The sequence below is a fragment of the Oncorhynchus nerka genome, linkage group LG22 (assembly GCF_034236695.1).
Source record: "Oncorhynchus nerka isolate Pitt River linkage group LG22, Oner_Uvic_2.0, whole genome shotgun sequence".
NCBI classification, from domain to species: Eukaryota; Metazoa; Chordata; class Actinopteri; order Salmoniformes; family Salmonidae; genus Oncorhynchus; species Oncorhynchus nerka.
In genome coordinates, this window is record NC_088417.1 from 17,430,191 (window position 1) to 17,445,645 (window position 15,455).

Consider the following 15,455-nt stretch of genomic DNA (forward strand, 5'->3'; position numbering starts at 1 on the left):
TCACTTTTTCTGGAGATATATTTCAGTTATATCCAATTGTAATTGCTGCATGGGAAGAAGTTCTCCATAAGTTACTTTACACTAAAAATGAATATATAGACACCAACTTTTGCCACGATAATTATTTTAATTTTTTATTTTACCTTTATTTAACTAGGCAAGTCAGTTAAGAACAAATTCTTATTTTCAATGACAGCCTAGGAACAATATTATGAATATTAAGGTAGTAGAACGATGCCTTCTACCAATGTAGAGAAGCCATACCGTTTTCTATTACATGTACAAAGCTTCTCTCCTTCAGCTCACTGTCTGGGCAGGAACCAGAGCATTCCTGTCTGTATCTGTTTGGGGTGAATAAAGTGTTGTACAGTAATCAGGTGTAAAACAGGTGGAGCAGTGTTGACATAGGAGAGAAGCATGTGAGAAATGTGCTGCTGCCATGCAATCACAAAGGGAAAAGCCAGGCGGTTGATTTAGACCTTTAATCACAGTGCTGGATGATAAGTATAGGATCAAACGAAGGCACGCGATGCCTGGAATAACTGGGAGAGCCACCTAAAGCCTACATAGGGATTCCTGGTGGAAACATGCCAACGCAGTAGCAGTAGGCTGGGATGGATGCCCCAATCATCAGGCCAGACAGAACTGTATCATCTTCAATGGGTCTGGCGATTTGATGGATCGCTGGGTAGCTACTATGCATTCGTAAAGTATTCACACTCCTTGACTTTTTCCACGTTTTATGTAAATGTGATATTTTCATTTTTATTTGTAATACATTTGCAAAATTTTCAAAAATAAATATGTTTTCGTTTTGTCGTTATGGGGTATTGTGTATAGTGTGATGAGCAAAAAAGTACGATTTAATCCATTTTAGAACAAGGCTGTAACGTAACAAAATGTGGAAAAAGTCAAGTGGTCAGAATACTTTCACTGTAAGTTATTTCACAACAATCTAGTATTTCTAGCTCTATCTGAACATTTGGGGAGATATTCTGTTCTCGTCCCAGTTCTAACATAGGGTCTGGCTTCACTCATTCCCCCATAGTCTGGGGCACACATTGACTGACTGATGGACTGATTAAATGGAACAGATCTCTATTGAACTCAGGGCTGGGGACAATTACATTATTCCAGTCCAGTCAAGGATTGAAACCCCACAGATCTCTGTTTCCATTGAGACATGTTTATAATGTGTAGAACTGCAGAAAATTAGCTTTAAAGCTGCAATTTTCTCTCTCTGGCAACAAGAGGGGTGTGAACAGTTTCTGGTTACATGGGTTGTGACGTTGGTGTTTGTTACTATAAATTACATTATCCAGCCCGTCCTTTGCCACCTAGGAAATTTGTGTATGAAACCTTCTCAAATAGTATATGAATACCCTTGTAGGGTCTATGATTTCCGGTCTTAATTAGGGTATATTAATATATAGACTTAACAGTCTTAATTAGGGCTCCTAAGGGGCGTAGCGGTCTAAGGCACTGCATCTCAGTGCTAGAGGCGCCATCACAGACCCTGGCTCGATTCCAGGCTGTATCACAACTTGCCGTGATTGGGAGTCCCATAGGGTGGCGCACAACTGGCCCAGCATGGATAGGGTTTGGCTGGGGCAGGCCGTCATTGTAAATAAGAATTTGTTCTTAACTGACTTGCCTAGTTAAATAAAGGTTACAAAATATAAATATTTCAGTGTGCAGGAGCTCAGCAAACACTGAGTGGATTCATTTTTTAATTTAAAAAAGTGTTTTACAGAGTAGGCCTACAGAAAGGACATATGAAGGTTACCACTTCAGCTGTGCTTTATAAATATGCGTAAGGCTATGCTGTCAAAATAGTTGCTTACTAAAACTGATAAACAACTTATATATTTTTTAAATTGGCTACTGTATGGATAAACATTCTAAGGGTGAAATTGGGGTGTCAATATTGGGAGGGGGAAGAACAGTAGACGGGGGTCCTCCCCCTGATCTATATACAGTGCCATTCAAAAATTTGGACACACCTACTCATTCAAGGGTTTTTCTTTATTTTTACTATTGTCCACATTGTAGAATAATAGTGAAAACATCAAACTTATGAAATAGCACATATGGAATCATGTAGTAACCAATAAAGTGTTAACCAAATCAAAATATATTTTATATTTCAGTTTCTTCAACGTAGCCACTGTTTGCCTTGATGACAGCTTTGCATACGCTTGGCATTCTCTCAACCAGCTTCATGAGGTAGTCACCTGGAATGCATTTCAATAAACAGGTGTGCCTTGATAAAAGTTCATTTGTGGAATTTCTTTCCTTCTTAATGTGTTTGAGTCAATCACTTGTGTTGTGACAAGGTAGGGGTGGTATACAGAAGATAGCCCTATTTGGTAAAATACCAAGTCCATATTATGGCAAGAACAGCTCAAATAAGCAAAGAGAAACAATAGTCCATCATTACTTTAAGACATGAAGGTCAGTCAATCTGGAACGTTTCAAGAACTTGCAGTCACAAAAACCATCAAGCGCTAAGATGAAACTGGCTCTCATGAGGACTGCCACAGGAAAGGAAGACCCAGAGTTACCTCTACTGCAAAGGATAAGTGTGTTAGAGTTAAGTGCACCTCAGATTGCAACCCAAATAAATGATTCAAAGAGTTCAAGTAACAGACACATCTCAACATCATCTGTTCAGTAGAGAATGCGTGAATCAGGACTTCATGGTTGAATTGCTGCAAATAAACCACTACTAAAGGACACCAATAATAAGAAGAGACTTTGCTTGGGCCAAGAAACACGAGCAATGGACATTAGACTGGTGAAAATCTGTCCTTTGGACTGATGAGTCCAAATTTGAGATTTTCGTTCCAACCGCCGTGGCTTTGTGAGACGCAGAGTAGGTGAACGGATGATCTCCACATGTGTGGTTCCCACCGTGAAGCATGGAGGAGGAGGTGTAATGATGTGGGGGTGCTTTGCTGGTGACGATGTCAGGGATTTATTTAAAATTCAAGGCACACTTAGCCAGCATGGCTACCACAGCATTCTGCAGTGATACTGCAGACATCTGGTTTGTGCTTAGTGGGACTATCGTTTGTTTTTCAACAGGACAATGACCCAACACAACTCCAGGCTGTGTAAGGGCTATTTGACAAAGAAGGATAGTGATGGAGCACTGCATCAGATGACCTGGCCTCCACAATCACCCGACCTTAACCCAACTGAGATGGTTTGGGATGACTTGGACCGCAGAGTGAAGGAAAAGCAGCCAACAAGTGCTCAGAATATGTGGGATCTCCTTCAAAACTGTTGGAAAAGCATTCCAAGTGAAACTGGTTGAGAGAATGCCAAGACCGTGCAAAGCTGTCGTCAAGGCAAAGGGTGGCTATTTTGAAGAATCTAAAATATATTTTGATTTGTTTAACACTTTTTTGGTTACTGCACAATTCCATATGTGTTGTTTCATAGTGTTGATGTCGTAACTATTGTTCTACAATGTAGAAAATAGTACAAATAAAGAGCAACCCTTGAATGAGTAGGTGTGCCCAAACTTTTGACTAGTACTGTAGATATATATATATATATAGTTTTAAACGCATTTCCTGCAATTCTACACAGTTTGACATGACTTATTATCCCTCTCTTGAGGTTTATTTTGAGGGGTATATGGAGGGGGATTTTGAAAATACAGTATAAGTGAAAGGATAAGTGTAAATATTTATTTTAGGAATAAACAAACTTCCTGCATTTCAACACATTTTGCCATGGTGCAGAGAGAAAAATGTGCGGTTTTATAATGCTATTCTATACATTTTGTCATGAGTCTGAGATAAAATGTTGCAGTTTTAAAGCTAATTTCCTGCAATTTGACACATTTTGCCATGAGGCAGAGAGAAACATTATCTGTTTTAAAGTAACTGCCCTGGAAACATCTCACTTTTAACAGTTAACATTCTGTTAACTGATACCCAAATCATGTTGATGACTTATCCTATACTCTTATTTGTGGCCAATGCATAACCACCTCAAGCTTCTATCTCAAACAGACCATTTAAAAAATGCTTGCTATTTCCTCGTAGAGGATGATGCCATTGCATGAATATGTTTTATGACAGGTATACGCCCACACCATACCAACACAGAAAAGCTGCTTTTTAAAATACTTGATTAACATTTTTTGGAAGGAAACTATTTCACTCATATTGTAACCACAGTGCCTTCAGACTGTATTCATACCCCTTGATTTATTCCACATGTTGTTGTGTTGCAACCTGATTAAATAAATACCATTTCTCACCCATCTACACACAATACGCCATAATGACAAAGTGAAAATATGTTTTTAGACATTTTAACAAATGTATTGAAAATAAAATACAGAAATATTTTACATTTACATTTAAGTCATTTAGCAGACGCTCTTATCCAGAGCAATATCTCATTTACATAAGTTTTCCCACCTCGGAGTCAATACCTTGTAGAAGCATCTGTTTTCACTTCATTATGGGTTATTGTGTGTAGATGGGTCAGAAAAAAAACATTGAATCCATTTTGAGTTCAGCCTACAACACAAGAAAATGTGGAATAAGTCAAGGGGCATGAATACATTCTGAAGGCACCAGAATTATAGATCATATTTCATAGACATATGGAAACAGTGGAAAGTTAAATTGTATTTATTTATTTTACCTTTATTTTACTAGGCAAGTCAGTTAAGAACAAATTCTTATTTTCCATGACGGCCTAGGAACAGTGGGTTAACTGCCTGTTCAGGGGCAGAACGACTGATTTGTACCTTGTCAGCTCGGGGATTCGAACTTGCAACCTTTCGGTTACTAGTCCAACGCTAGGCTACCCTGCCGGTCGACTTTGTGCATGAATGCAAAAAATAATGTCTATTATTATATCAATGCACCATCATACCAGGTAATTTAATACTTACATTTTTTATTTTTTATAAATGGAATAATATCTGTTCTCCAAAATGTATTTAAAGACCCCAATAGTTATTTTTTTGTTAGAGTTAGTTCTTTGTCAGGCATGCCCATCCACACTGCTCTGGCCAAACTGACGTTTCTTCTCCGATAGAGCACCGCCAGGCAAAGCCTATTTTGCAAGAAGCATATGGTCCTGTTCACAGTGTAACTAAACGATGCTATCGATTTAAATAACTCGCTTCGGTAACACGCTATTTGGGATAATCGGGAAGTCCCTACCCCATTGAAGTTGACATTTCAAATGGTTAAGGTATCGGTTAATGTTAGGGTTAGGTAGTAAGGGTTAAGGTTAGGGTTAGGGTTAAGCTAGGTGTTACGGTTAAGGTTAGGGGGGTTCAGTGTATAAACGTCCCAAGAATACAGCATAGCACTATTCGTATCCAAACGGGATAGGGATCCATTTACCGACCTCCTTGACACACACCGGGTCACGTGACAGATCCTGCACATTTAAAAAAGAACGGGATATCCTTCAATTCACACCAGGGCTTCACCGAGGTGGTTAAATGACTCCCCGGTGCCAGTTGACCGACTTTCGCACCTCCGCAGCCCTTTTGTGCAATTGTCAGAGGAGCGTCAATGGAACAACGCGCTGAACGCACCAACGACATATGAGACTTCATAATCAAACCTGTTGACTGGGGCCCCGTCCTAATTTTTGTCCCCGTTTATATTCTTATACGAAGTTGATCTACAGTCTGCAGAGAAATCAAATTGGAGGGCGAAAAGTGGGGCTAACCTCTGTCATTATTAATATTTGCTCGGGATGGCAGTTAACTTTAGATGCGCAGTTCAAGCCTTAGTTTTACTGGGCTGTGTGATTATCCTCAGTAACGTGCTATGTCCCGTTGGTGCGTACCTCTACAACAACCGCTATGCAGGGTAAGTGAGGATTCTCATTCATTTCTGTGCTTTGTGACTGGAAGATAAAGTTGAATCCTGAGCTCTCATTCGTGTTGAAGACTTGAAGTTGAACACCTATGAGGTAAAAAAAGAAGAAGGGTAAAACATAAAAGGAATTATCTGTATTTTAAAGGGGCAATCAGCAGTTGCTACATCCATTTTTGGATTCATTCATTCATTAAATATAGCCTACCCATTGATTCTGGAAGATTATAACATAGGCTATAAATGAGTCATGAACTTAGTTAAACTGTCATATCCCATCAGAACTCAAAATATAACCTTTTTTTTCTCCAATGTTGGTAAACAAAGTAAATGTCAACAACCACTAAAAACATAGTGAAAACAATGCATTTGATATCATGGATGGTAGCCATCCATAGCTTCTTCTACGAAGAGTGGTTAGGCCTACATTTCTCTAGCCCCATCCCTCAGCTTTTTACCGAAACAGAGGCGGGGAGTACGCTTTGTTATCGTTTCTACTTTACTGATTTAAGTTGGTCTACTGAAAGTAATTCTATCCTCAGATTAAGCATGGGGTTTACTTCCCCTCATCTCCTGTTGAAAAGAGATGGATGTTCCAAAGCAACTTTGTATGTGTGACTGCACGTTTTTCTCTCCTATGGATAGTAAATCATCCTCGCTGGAGACACGTGTTTTCTACTTGGTCTATTCGAGACATATGGGACACCAAAATGTTATGATGGATGTAAGATAAGCCTATAGTTGTCACGTTTTGGCCCCACAGCTCTTATGATAAGTGCTGGCTAGTTAGAGATGCAGCAATTGCAGTTGATACCAGACAGATCAGGGAAAATGGAACATTGGGAGACAGCCTCTTTTGGGACAGAGAACCTCAGCAGAGAACCTAGCTGTGTTGAAGTTCTGGAATTCACAGAGTTCCGTCAAGGTGCATGGGGCACACCGAGGGGGCACAGTGGGAACATTTTGGGCGCCTGAAGCACATTGGGGAACTGAGGGATAGTTTAGAGTACACTTTTGGCAATTTTGGAGGGTATTCCTGAGCAAGTAATTGCTCTCCTCTAGGCATAATTTCAGGGAGCTTTGGGGTAGTTTTGGGAGGCACAGCAGGATCCCATCTGTCCTTCGATAGCCCCACCCCCCTCTTTCCCCTGCATCCTGGACTTGTTCCAAAAGCCCCGGTAACCCACCCAAACCCTAGCTGCTCAGCACAGACCATCCCACTTTATCAAGGTAGGAAAACCAGGGCAAGGAAACAAGACTCCCGACGCTGACACTGTAGGGAACTCTGTGCCGTTCTGTTCAGAATTCCTTATACTGTATGATAGTGGGTGTTGTCCCACTTAGTTTTAATCTGTTGAAGGATTGCACAATGAGCCTTTAGTCTTAAGGACTAAATGGTCACTATTGTTGTTAAATCTTTGTGATTATATGAGTTTACTTTCGGTAATTATCATGTCTCCTGTTGGTTGAGCATGGTCTAATACCAGTGTTTCCCCTAGGATTTTTTTCAGCAGAGGTGGTAAAGTTAGCATGGGGGGGGGTAGTGAGCGTGGCCAATTGCACGGTTTTAAAGCTAATTCCCTGCTAATTCTACCCGTTTTGCTCTGCAGCGGAGAGAACATTTTACAGTTTTAAAGCTAGTTTCCTGCAATGCAATGTAATGCAATGTGTAATAGGGGTTTTCTATTCCAAATGACAGCGTGCCGTGTAAAGGCACGGGGACGAAGACCAAACAAACACGTAACAAAACACAGGGTTGAAACCCAAACTAAAGAGCGAGGAGCACCTCCAATAAATACACAATCGCACATTGATTATCACATGGGACGAGACCTGTAATCATCTGCACCATATACGTGGCACGAAAGCCAAAACAACATAGCACAGGTTCTCACACGACCAATGGACATAGCAACAATAATCAACAGGACAATGGTGAACAAAGGCCACACTCATACAATTACTAATCAATGGGAATAGGGACCAGGTGTGCGTAATGACAGTTCCGGAGGGATCCATGACAGTACTCTGCATTTTTGGACACTGATTATGGCCGATTACATTGCACTCCACAAGGAGACTGCGTGGCAGGCTCACTACCTGTTAAGCGAGTGCAGCAAGGAGCCATGGTAAGTTGCTAGCTAGCATTAAACATATCTTGTAAAAAACAATCAATCTTAACATAATCACTAGTTAACTACACATGGGTGATGATATTACTAGTTTATCTAGCTTGTCCTGCGTTGCACATAATCAATGCGGTGCCTGTAAATTTATCATTGAACCACAGCCTACTCCAAACGGGTGATTTAATAAGCACATTTGCGAAAAAAGCACTGTCGTTGCATCAATGTGTACCTAACCATAAACATCAATGCCTTTCTTAAAATCAATACACAAGTATATATTTTTTAAACCTGCATATTTAGTTAATATTGCCTGCTTACATACATTTATTTTAACTAGGGAAACTGTGTCCCTTCTCTTGCATTCTGTGCAAGTCAGGGTATATGCAGCAGTTTGGGCCGCCTGGCTCATTGCGAACTGTGAACTGTGACCATTTCTTCCTAACAAAGACCGTAATTAATTTGCCAGAATTGTACAAAATTATGACATAACATTGAAGGTTGTGCAATGTAACAGCAATATTTAGACTTAGGGATGCCACCCGTTAGATAAAATACGAATGGTTCCATATTTCACTGAAAGAATAAACATTTTGTTTTCGAAATGATTGTTTCCGGATTTGACCATATTAATGACCTAAGGCTCGTATTTCTGTGTGTTATTATATTATAATTAAGTCTATGATTTGATAGAGCAGTCTGACTGAGCGGTGGTAGGCAGCAGCAGGCTCGTAAGCATTCATTCAAACAGCACTTTCCTGCATTTGCCAGCAGCTCTTCGCTGTGCTTCAAGCATTGCTCTGTTTATGACTTCAAGCCTATCAACTCCCGAGATTAGGCTGGCAATACTAAAATACCTATTAGAACATCCAATAGTCAAAGGTATATGACATACAAATGGTATAGAGAGAAATAGTCCTATAATAACTACAACCTAAAACTTCTTACCTGGGAATATTGAAGACTAGTGTTAAAAGGAACCACCAGCTTTCATATGTTCTGAGCAAGGAACTTAAAACGTTAGCTTTATTACATGGCACATATTGCACTTTTACTTTCTTCTCCAACACTGTTTTTGCATTATTTAAACCAAATTGAACATGTTTCATTATTTATTTGAGACTAAATTGATTTTATTAATGTATTATATTAAGTTAAAATAAGTGTTCATTCAGTACTGTTGTAATTGTCATTATTACAAATATATATAAAAATCGTCCGGTTAATCGGTATCGGCTTTTTTTTGGTCCTCCAATAATCGGTATCGGTGTTGAAAAATCATATTCGGTCGACCTCTAGTTGAAACCCAAACAAAAGAGCGAGGAGTACCTCGAATAAATACACAATCACACAATGATTATCACACGGGACAAGACCCCTAATCATCTGCATGATATACGTGACACGAAAGCCAAAACAACATAGCACAGGTTCTCACACGACCAATGGACATAGCAACAATAATCAACAGGACAATGGTGAACAAAGGGCACACTTATACAATTACTAATCAATGGGAATAGGGACCAGGTGTCACGCCCTGACCTTAGAGAGCCTTTTTATTTCTCTATTTGGTAAAGGTCGGGGTGTGATTTGGGTGGGCATTCTAGTTTTTCCATTTTTTTGTTGGCTGGGTATGGTTCCCAATCAGAGGCAGGTGTCTATCGTTGTCTCTGATTGGGGATCATACTTTTACCTTTTTTCCCACCTTAGTTTGTGGGATCTTGTTTTCGTGTAGTGCCTGTGAGCACTCCAGTCGTTACGTCTCGTTTGCTGTTTATTGTTTTTGTTGGTGAGTTTCTTTATTAAACATGTGGAACTCTATGCACGCTGCGCCTTGGTCCGATCCATCATTAAACGATCGTGGCACCAGGTGTGCATAATGACTGTTACGGAGCGATCCGTGACACTTATGCTGTGTTCTTATGCTATCTGAGTGATTCAAACATTATAACAAAATCCATCGAGGCCCCATACCATGCCATTTTCTTTCTACGTACTTTATATCTGGTTTTAGTTGTTTAAGTTTACACTGAAAATGATCAAAATCATGACATTACCCTGAGGAAGGCACAGTGACCCTGGGGAAGGCACAGTGACCCTGGGGAAGGCACAGTGACCCTGAGGAAGGCACAGTGGTGCCAAAACGTTGGTAAATACCCATTAAATTGCTGGGAGATTACACATGGAGTGTGCGACTTTCTTTCTTTTGGTATTTTATAGTTTATTGGCCGTTAGTCAGCACCTCCACACAAACTATTACTCTGGGTGTGCGCCAGCTCACGTTCTTTTTATGTAAGTTTACACTGAACACATTTTACCATTCCGAAACAAAATATTATTATTATTAATATATATTTTAGTTTTTTTGCAGTGGCAGCCACAATTTGTGTGCTGAGGCTAAATGCATAAAGGGGAAACCCTGAATACAGTACACTTGTCAGATCTTGATATTGTGATACAGAAGGACTATGTGCCCCTATTCCCTCAACAATGGGGCATACAGAGTTGGGTATATTGAAGGTGGGCCTACAGTACAGAGTGGAGCGATAATAGAATTTCTCCCGGTATCCAAAAGGACTACAGAGAAGTACCTTCTGTCTTAGTGCCAAGGGCTCAGTTAAAAGGTTACTGCCATAGAGAGAGCTGAGTGAAATGTCAGATTGACAGCTTAAAAGACAGCTTTAGCCTAGAAAGAAATGCTACCAGTGCACAGCAGGCTTTAAAGACACACTGAGTGCCAGCATTTTGACAGAGAGTCTATGATCCATGGGGATCGCTATGACAAGGAAAAGATGGGTCAATTTGGGTGACGATAAAACACATTTCAGGAGTAGAACTAGACTGCAGCCTTGGTGGATTGTTTTGAATTCTATAGGGTGCACTTTGTCATATGATGTCATTGTGGCTAAAATCTGACTAAGAAGTCGTTATTATTCAAAATGCCATTGATAATGTATCACAGGGAAACAAAAGAGAAAGCCACTATCTGTTGTTTCAGAAGCAGCATGTATGGGCATAGAAACATAGAAATGAAATGGTGTATTGGACATTGCATGAGCTACACAGTTTTCAAGTTTGGGGTGGAAAGGGATTTTGCCCTGCTCTAACCTGTAGGCAATGAGGCTGCGTGTAGCATTGGGGACAGGCTGTTGGTGGCATTTCTTGTGGCCGCTGGAGTGGGGTGTAATGCCCCTTTGTTCCTTCTCTCCCTCATCCCTATAAGCGGCCCTGGGCCACCTTTGTTTAAGGGGGCCACAACACCATGTGTCACAGTGTGAAAGACCTGGTGGAAAATGGAAACATGATAGAGAAAGGCATAAATAGACAGAGGGAGAGAGAGAGTGCTATATGGAGTGAGGAAGAGAAATAGAGAGAGAGAGAGAGCGAGAGAGAGAGAGAGCTATAGGGAGTGAGGAAGAGAAATAGAGAGAGAGAGCTATAGGGAGTGAGGAAGAGAAATAGAAATAGAGAGAGAGAGCTATAGGGAGTGAGGAAGAGAAAGAGAGAGAGAGAGCTATAGGGAGTGAGGAAGAGAAAGAGAGAGAGAGAGCTATAGGGAGTGGGGAAGAGAAAAAGAGAGAGAGAGCGAGAGAGAGAGAGCTATAGGGAGTGAGGAAGAGAAATAGAGAGAGCGAGAGAGAGAGAGAGCTATAGGGAGTGAGGAAGAGAAATAGAGAGAGAGAGCTATAGGGAGTGAGGAAGAGAAATAGAGAGTGAGAGAGAGAGCGTTGTAGGGAGTGAGGAAGAGAAATAGAGAGGGAGAGAGAGAGAGAGCTATAGGGAGTGAGGAAGAGAAATAGAGAGAGAGAGAGAGAGAGAGAGAGAGAGAGAGCTATAGGGAGTGAGGAAGAGAAATAGAGAGAGAGAGCGAGCTATAGGGAGTGAGGAAGAGAAATAGAGAGAGAGAGAGCTATAGGGAGTGAGGAAGAGAAATAGAGAAAGAGAGAGAGAGAGAGCTATAGGGAGTGAGGAGGAGAAATAGAGAGAGAGAGCTATAGGGAGTGAGGAAGAGAAATAGAGAGGGAGAGAGAGAGAGCTATAGGGAGTGAGGAAGAGAAATAGAGAGAGAGAGAGAGCTATAGGGAGTGAGGAAGAGAAATAGAGAGAGAGAGAGAGAGAGCTATAGGGAGTGAGGAAGAGAAATAGAGAGAGAGCTATAGGGAGTGAGGAAGAGAAATAGAGAGAGAGAGAGAGAGAGAGAGAGAGAGAGCTATAGGGAGTGAGGAAGAGAAATAGAGAGCGAGAGAGAGCGCTATAGGGAGTGAGGAAGAGAAATAGAGAGAGAGAGAGAGCGAGAGGGAGAGAGAGAGAGAGAGAGAGAGAGCTATAGGGAGTGAGGAAGCGAAAAAGAGAGGGAGAGAGAGAGAGAGCTATAGGGAGTGAGGAAGAGAAATAGAGAGAGAGAGAGCTATAGGGAGTGAGGAAGAGAAATAGAGAGGAAGAGAAAGAGAGAGAGAGAGAGAGAGAGAGAGAGCTATAGGGAGTGAGGAAGAGGAAAGAGAGAGAGAGAGAGCTATAGGGAGTGAGGAAGAGAAATAGAGAGAGAGAGAGAGAGAGAGCTATAGGGAGTGAGGAAGAGAAATAGAGAGAGAGAGCGCTGTAGGGAGTGAGGAAGAGAAATAGAGAGAGCGCTGTAGGGAGTGAGGAAGAGAAATAGAGAGAGAGAGAGAGAGAGAGAGAGAGAGAGCTATAGGGAGTGAGGAAGAGAAATAGAGAGAGAGAGAGAGAGAGAGAGAGAGAGAGAGAGCTATAGGGAGTGAGGAAGAGAAATAGAGAGCGAGAGAGAGCGCTATAGGGAGTGAGGAAGAGAAATAGAGAGAGAGAGAGAGAGAGAGCGAGAGGGAGAGAGAGAGAGAGAGAGAGAGAGCTATAGGGAGTGAGGAAGCAAAAAAGAGAGGGGGAGAGAGAGAGCTATAGGGAGTGAGGAAGAGAAATAGAGAGAGAGAGCGCTGTAGGGAGTGAGGAAGAGAAAGAGAGAGAGAGAGAGAGAGAGAGAGCTATAGGGAGTGAGGAAGAGGAATAGAGAGAGAGAGAGAGCTATAGGGAGTGAGGAAGAGAAATAGAGAGAGAGAGAGAGAGAGAGCTATAGGGAGTGAGGAAGAGAAATAGAGAGAGAGAGCGTTGTAGGGAGTGAGGAAGAGAAATATATATATATATAGAGAGAGAGCTATAAGGAGTGAGGAAGAGAAATAGAGAGAGAGAGAGAGCTATAGGGAGTGAGTGTAACCGATGTTAAATGGCTAGCTAGTTTGCAGTGGTGCGCGCTAATAGCGTTTCAATCGGTGACTTCACTAGCTCTGAGACCTTGAAGTAGTTTTTCCTCTTGCTCTGCAAGGGCAATGGCTTTTGTGGCGCGATGGTTAACGATGCTTCGAGGGTGGCTGTTGTCTATGTGTTCAGAGGGTCCCTGGTTCGAGTCCAGGTAGGGGCGAGGAGAGGGACGGAAGCTATACGGTTACAAAGTTCATATTATGAGTTCCCACAGGAATGTAAACATTGATTCCAAGAGCTTGGATATAGCCTAATGAGAGCTGTCTGTGACAGGTACTGAACTATGCCAAGTCCCATTTGTGACACGGCTTCATTAAGAGTTTATAGGGAACAGTTGTTTCCGTTTAGTTGAAATACCACACTTATACATCCATACAGTTAATAGTTTCATTTAAAATGTAATTTAAACCGGACGGGAAATGGATTCCTATGCAAAGCTTTACAGTACAGTATGAATCTGGTCGCTGACTTGATTTACTCTGTGGATAAATATGAAAGCCAATCCATGAAAGCTTAGGTGGTTGATATGGTTTCAGTTAGTCAAACACAAGGGATAGATGTGGGACTAGCAGACTGGATTCCTTCTTATGATGTTGTTGTCTTTATGACGGTATCGTTAGTGTAGATACATTCTCAGTGTGTCTAGGGATTGCCTTTATATCCTATGAAGACAGGAGATTCAGATGCAGTGTTAGACAAATGAGAATAAGAATTGACTGCTAGCCCCAATGGAACATCAGAATCAGATGAAGTGTTTTTCATTCATCTGTTTCCCATGTTTACACCTGAAAGGAATTGCCAGGGCTTCAAACAGTCATATGATTGACGTTGTTTGCTACTGAATCTAATAATGTGTTATGGATTTTGAGGTTATTTTCACCAATGTGTTTCATAGTCAGGGTCAGGGCTCTAAATTGCGACCCTATTGGTCGTACATCCTCCTAACTATTTTGCTGTGTGACCTGGAATTTAGATTTAGCACCATTGCGCCTAGAGAAATATCCACCCAGATAATAAGCTCCACTGAATGGGAAAATGATATGTGCCGTTGGGAGCAAAGTTGATATATTTGTATTGTCCGGTGTGTGCAAAGTCAATAGGCTAGACTACATTGTATAATTTCACCTCACCTGTGAGAGTAAACAGAACATTCAGGAACTCTTGGAGGACAGTGGATTGGAAGTTGATGAAGGTGCTTCTTCTTTGTTAAAAAAAAGTATGTGTTTCAGCTCTCAGCCACAGTTTTCAAACCTATAGTTTTATAGGCTTTAGGCTCTTTTCCTCAGTCTAACAGGTGGGAAAGTTAAGAAGGGTTTTATATATTTCTACATTGTCTTTATGGGTCCAGGGACCAATCAAAATAGGAATAGAAAAACAAAACATGATGTGATTGGTAAATTAGTATAAAACATTTGACCAATAGCAGGCCAATTTGAAATATATAAAAACCCACTTCATTTGCCGCTCTGTAAACCCTTTCTTACCTGGAAAGTCCGGTAGCCCCAGTGCTCACTTCCCTTTGCACCTCACCTGTGAGAAGTATGATGCACACGGGCAAGTCTGATTAGGCTTCACTGTACCAACTGTGAGCAGGGCCTACTATATAGCCCAGCCCCTAAACCGTCATGCTTCACCCCTTTACACTTGTCTCTAGCCCAAACCAGTTGTCTCTAGTCTAAACTGCTAGTCTCTAGCCCAAACCACTTGTCTCTAGCCCAAACCACTTGTCTCTAGCCCAAACCACTTGTCTGTAGCCCAAACCACTTGTCTCTAGCCCAAACCACTTGTCTGTAGCCCAAACCACTTGTCTCTAGCCCAAACCACTTGTCTCTAGTCCAAACCACTTGTCTGTAGCCCAAACCACTTGTCTGTAGCCCAAACCACTTGTCTCTAGCCCAAACCACTTGTCTCTAGTCCAAACCACTTGTCTCTAGTCTAAACTGCTAGTCTCTAGCCCAAACCACTTGTCTCTATCCCAAACCACTTGTCTGTAGCCCAAACCGCTTGTCTCTAGCCCAAACCACTTGTCTGTAGCCCAAACCACTTGTCTCTATCCCAAACCACTTGTCTGTAGCCCAAACCACTTGTCTCTATCCCAAACCGCTTGTCTGTAGCCCAAACCACTTGTCTCTATCCCAAACCACTTGTCTGTAGCCCAAACCACTTGTCTCTAGCCCAAACCACTTGTCTC

The 15,455-nt window shown here is 41.4% G+C and overlaps 1 protein-coding gene across 1 annotated transcript in view; it reads left to right on the forward strand.

Annotated features, from left to right (window-relative positions):
* The first annotated feature begins 5,412 nt into the window (after positions 1–5,412).
* Positions 5,413–15,455, forward strand: part of LOC115104923 (carboxypeptidase A6) — a 40,676-nt gene continuing 30,633 nt past the window's right edge. The window contains exon 1 of the mRNA XM_029626336.2: positions 5,413–5,858. Coding sequence (XP_029482196.1) covers positions 5,743–5,858 — 116 coding nt within the window. The 5' untranslated portion in view covers positions 5,413–5,742. The remainder of the gene's footprint in view (positions 5,859–15,455) is intronic.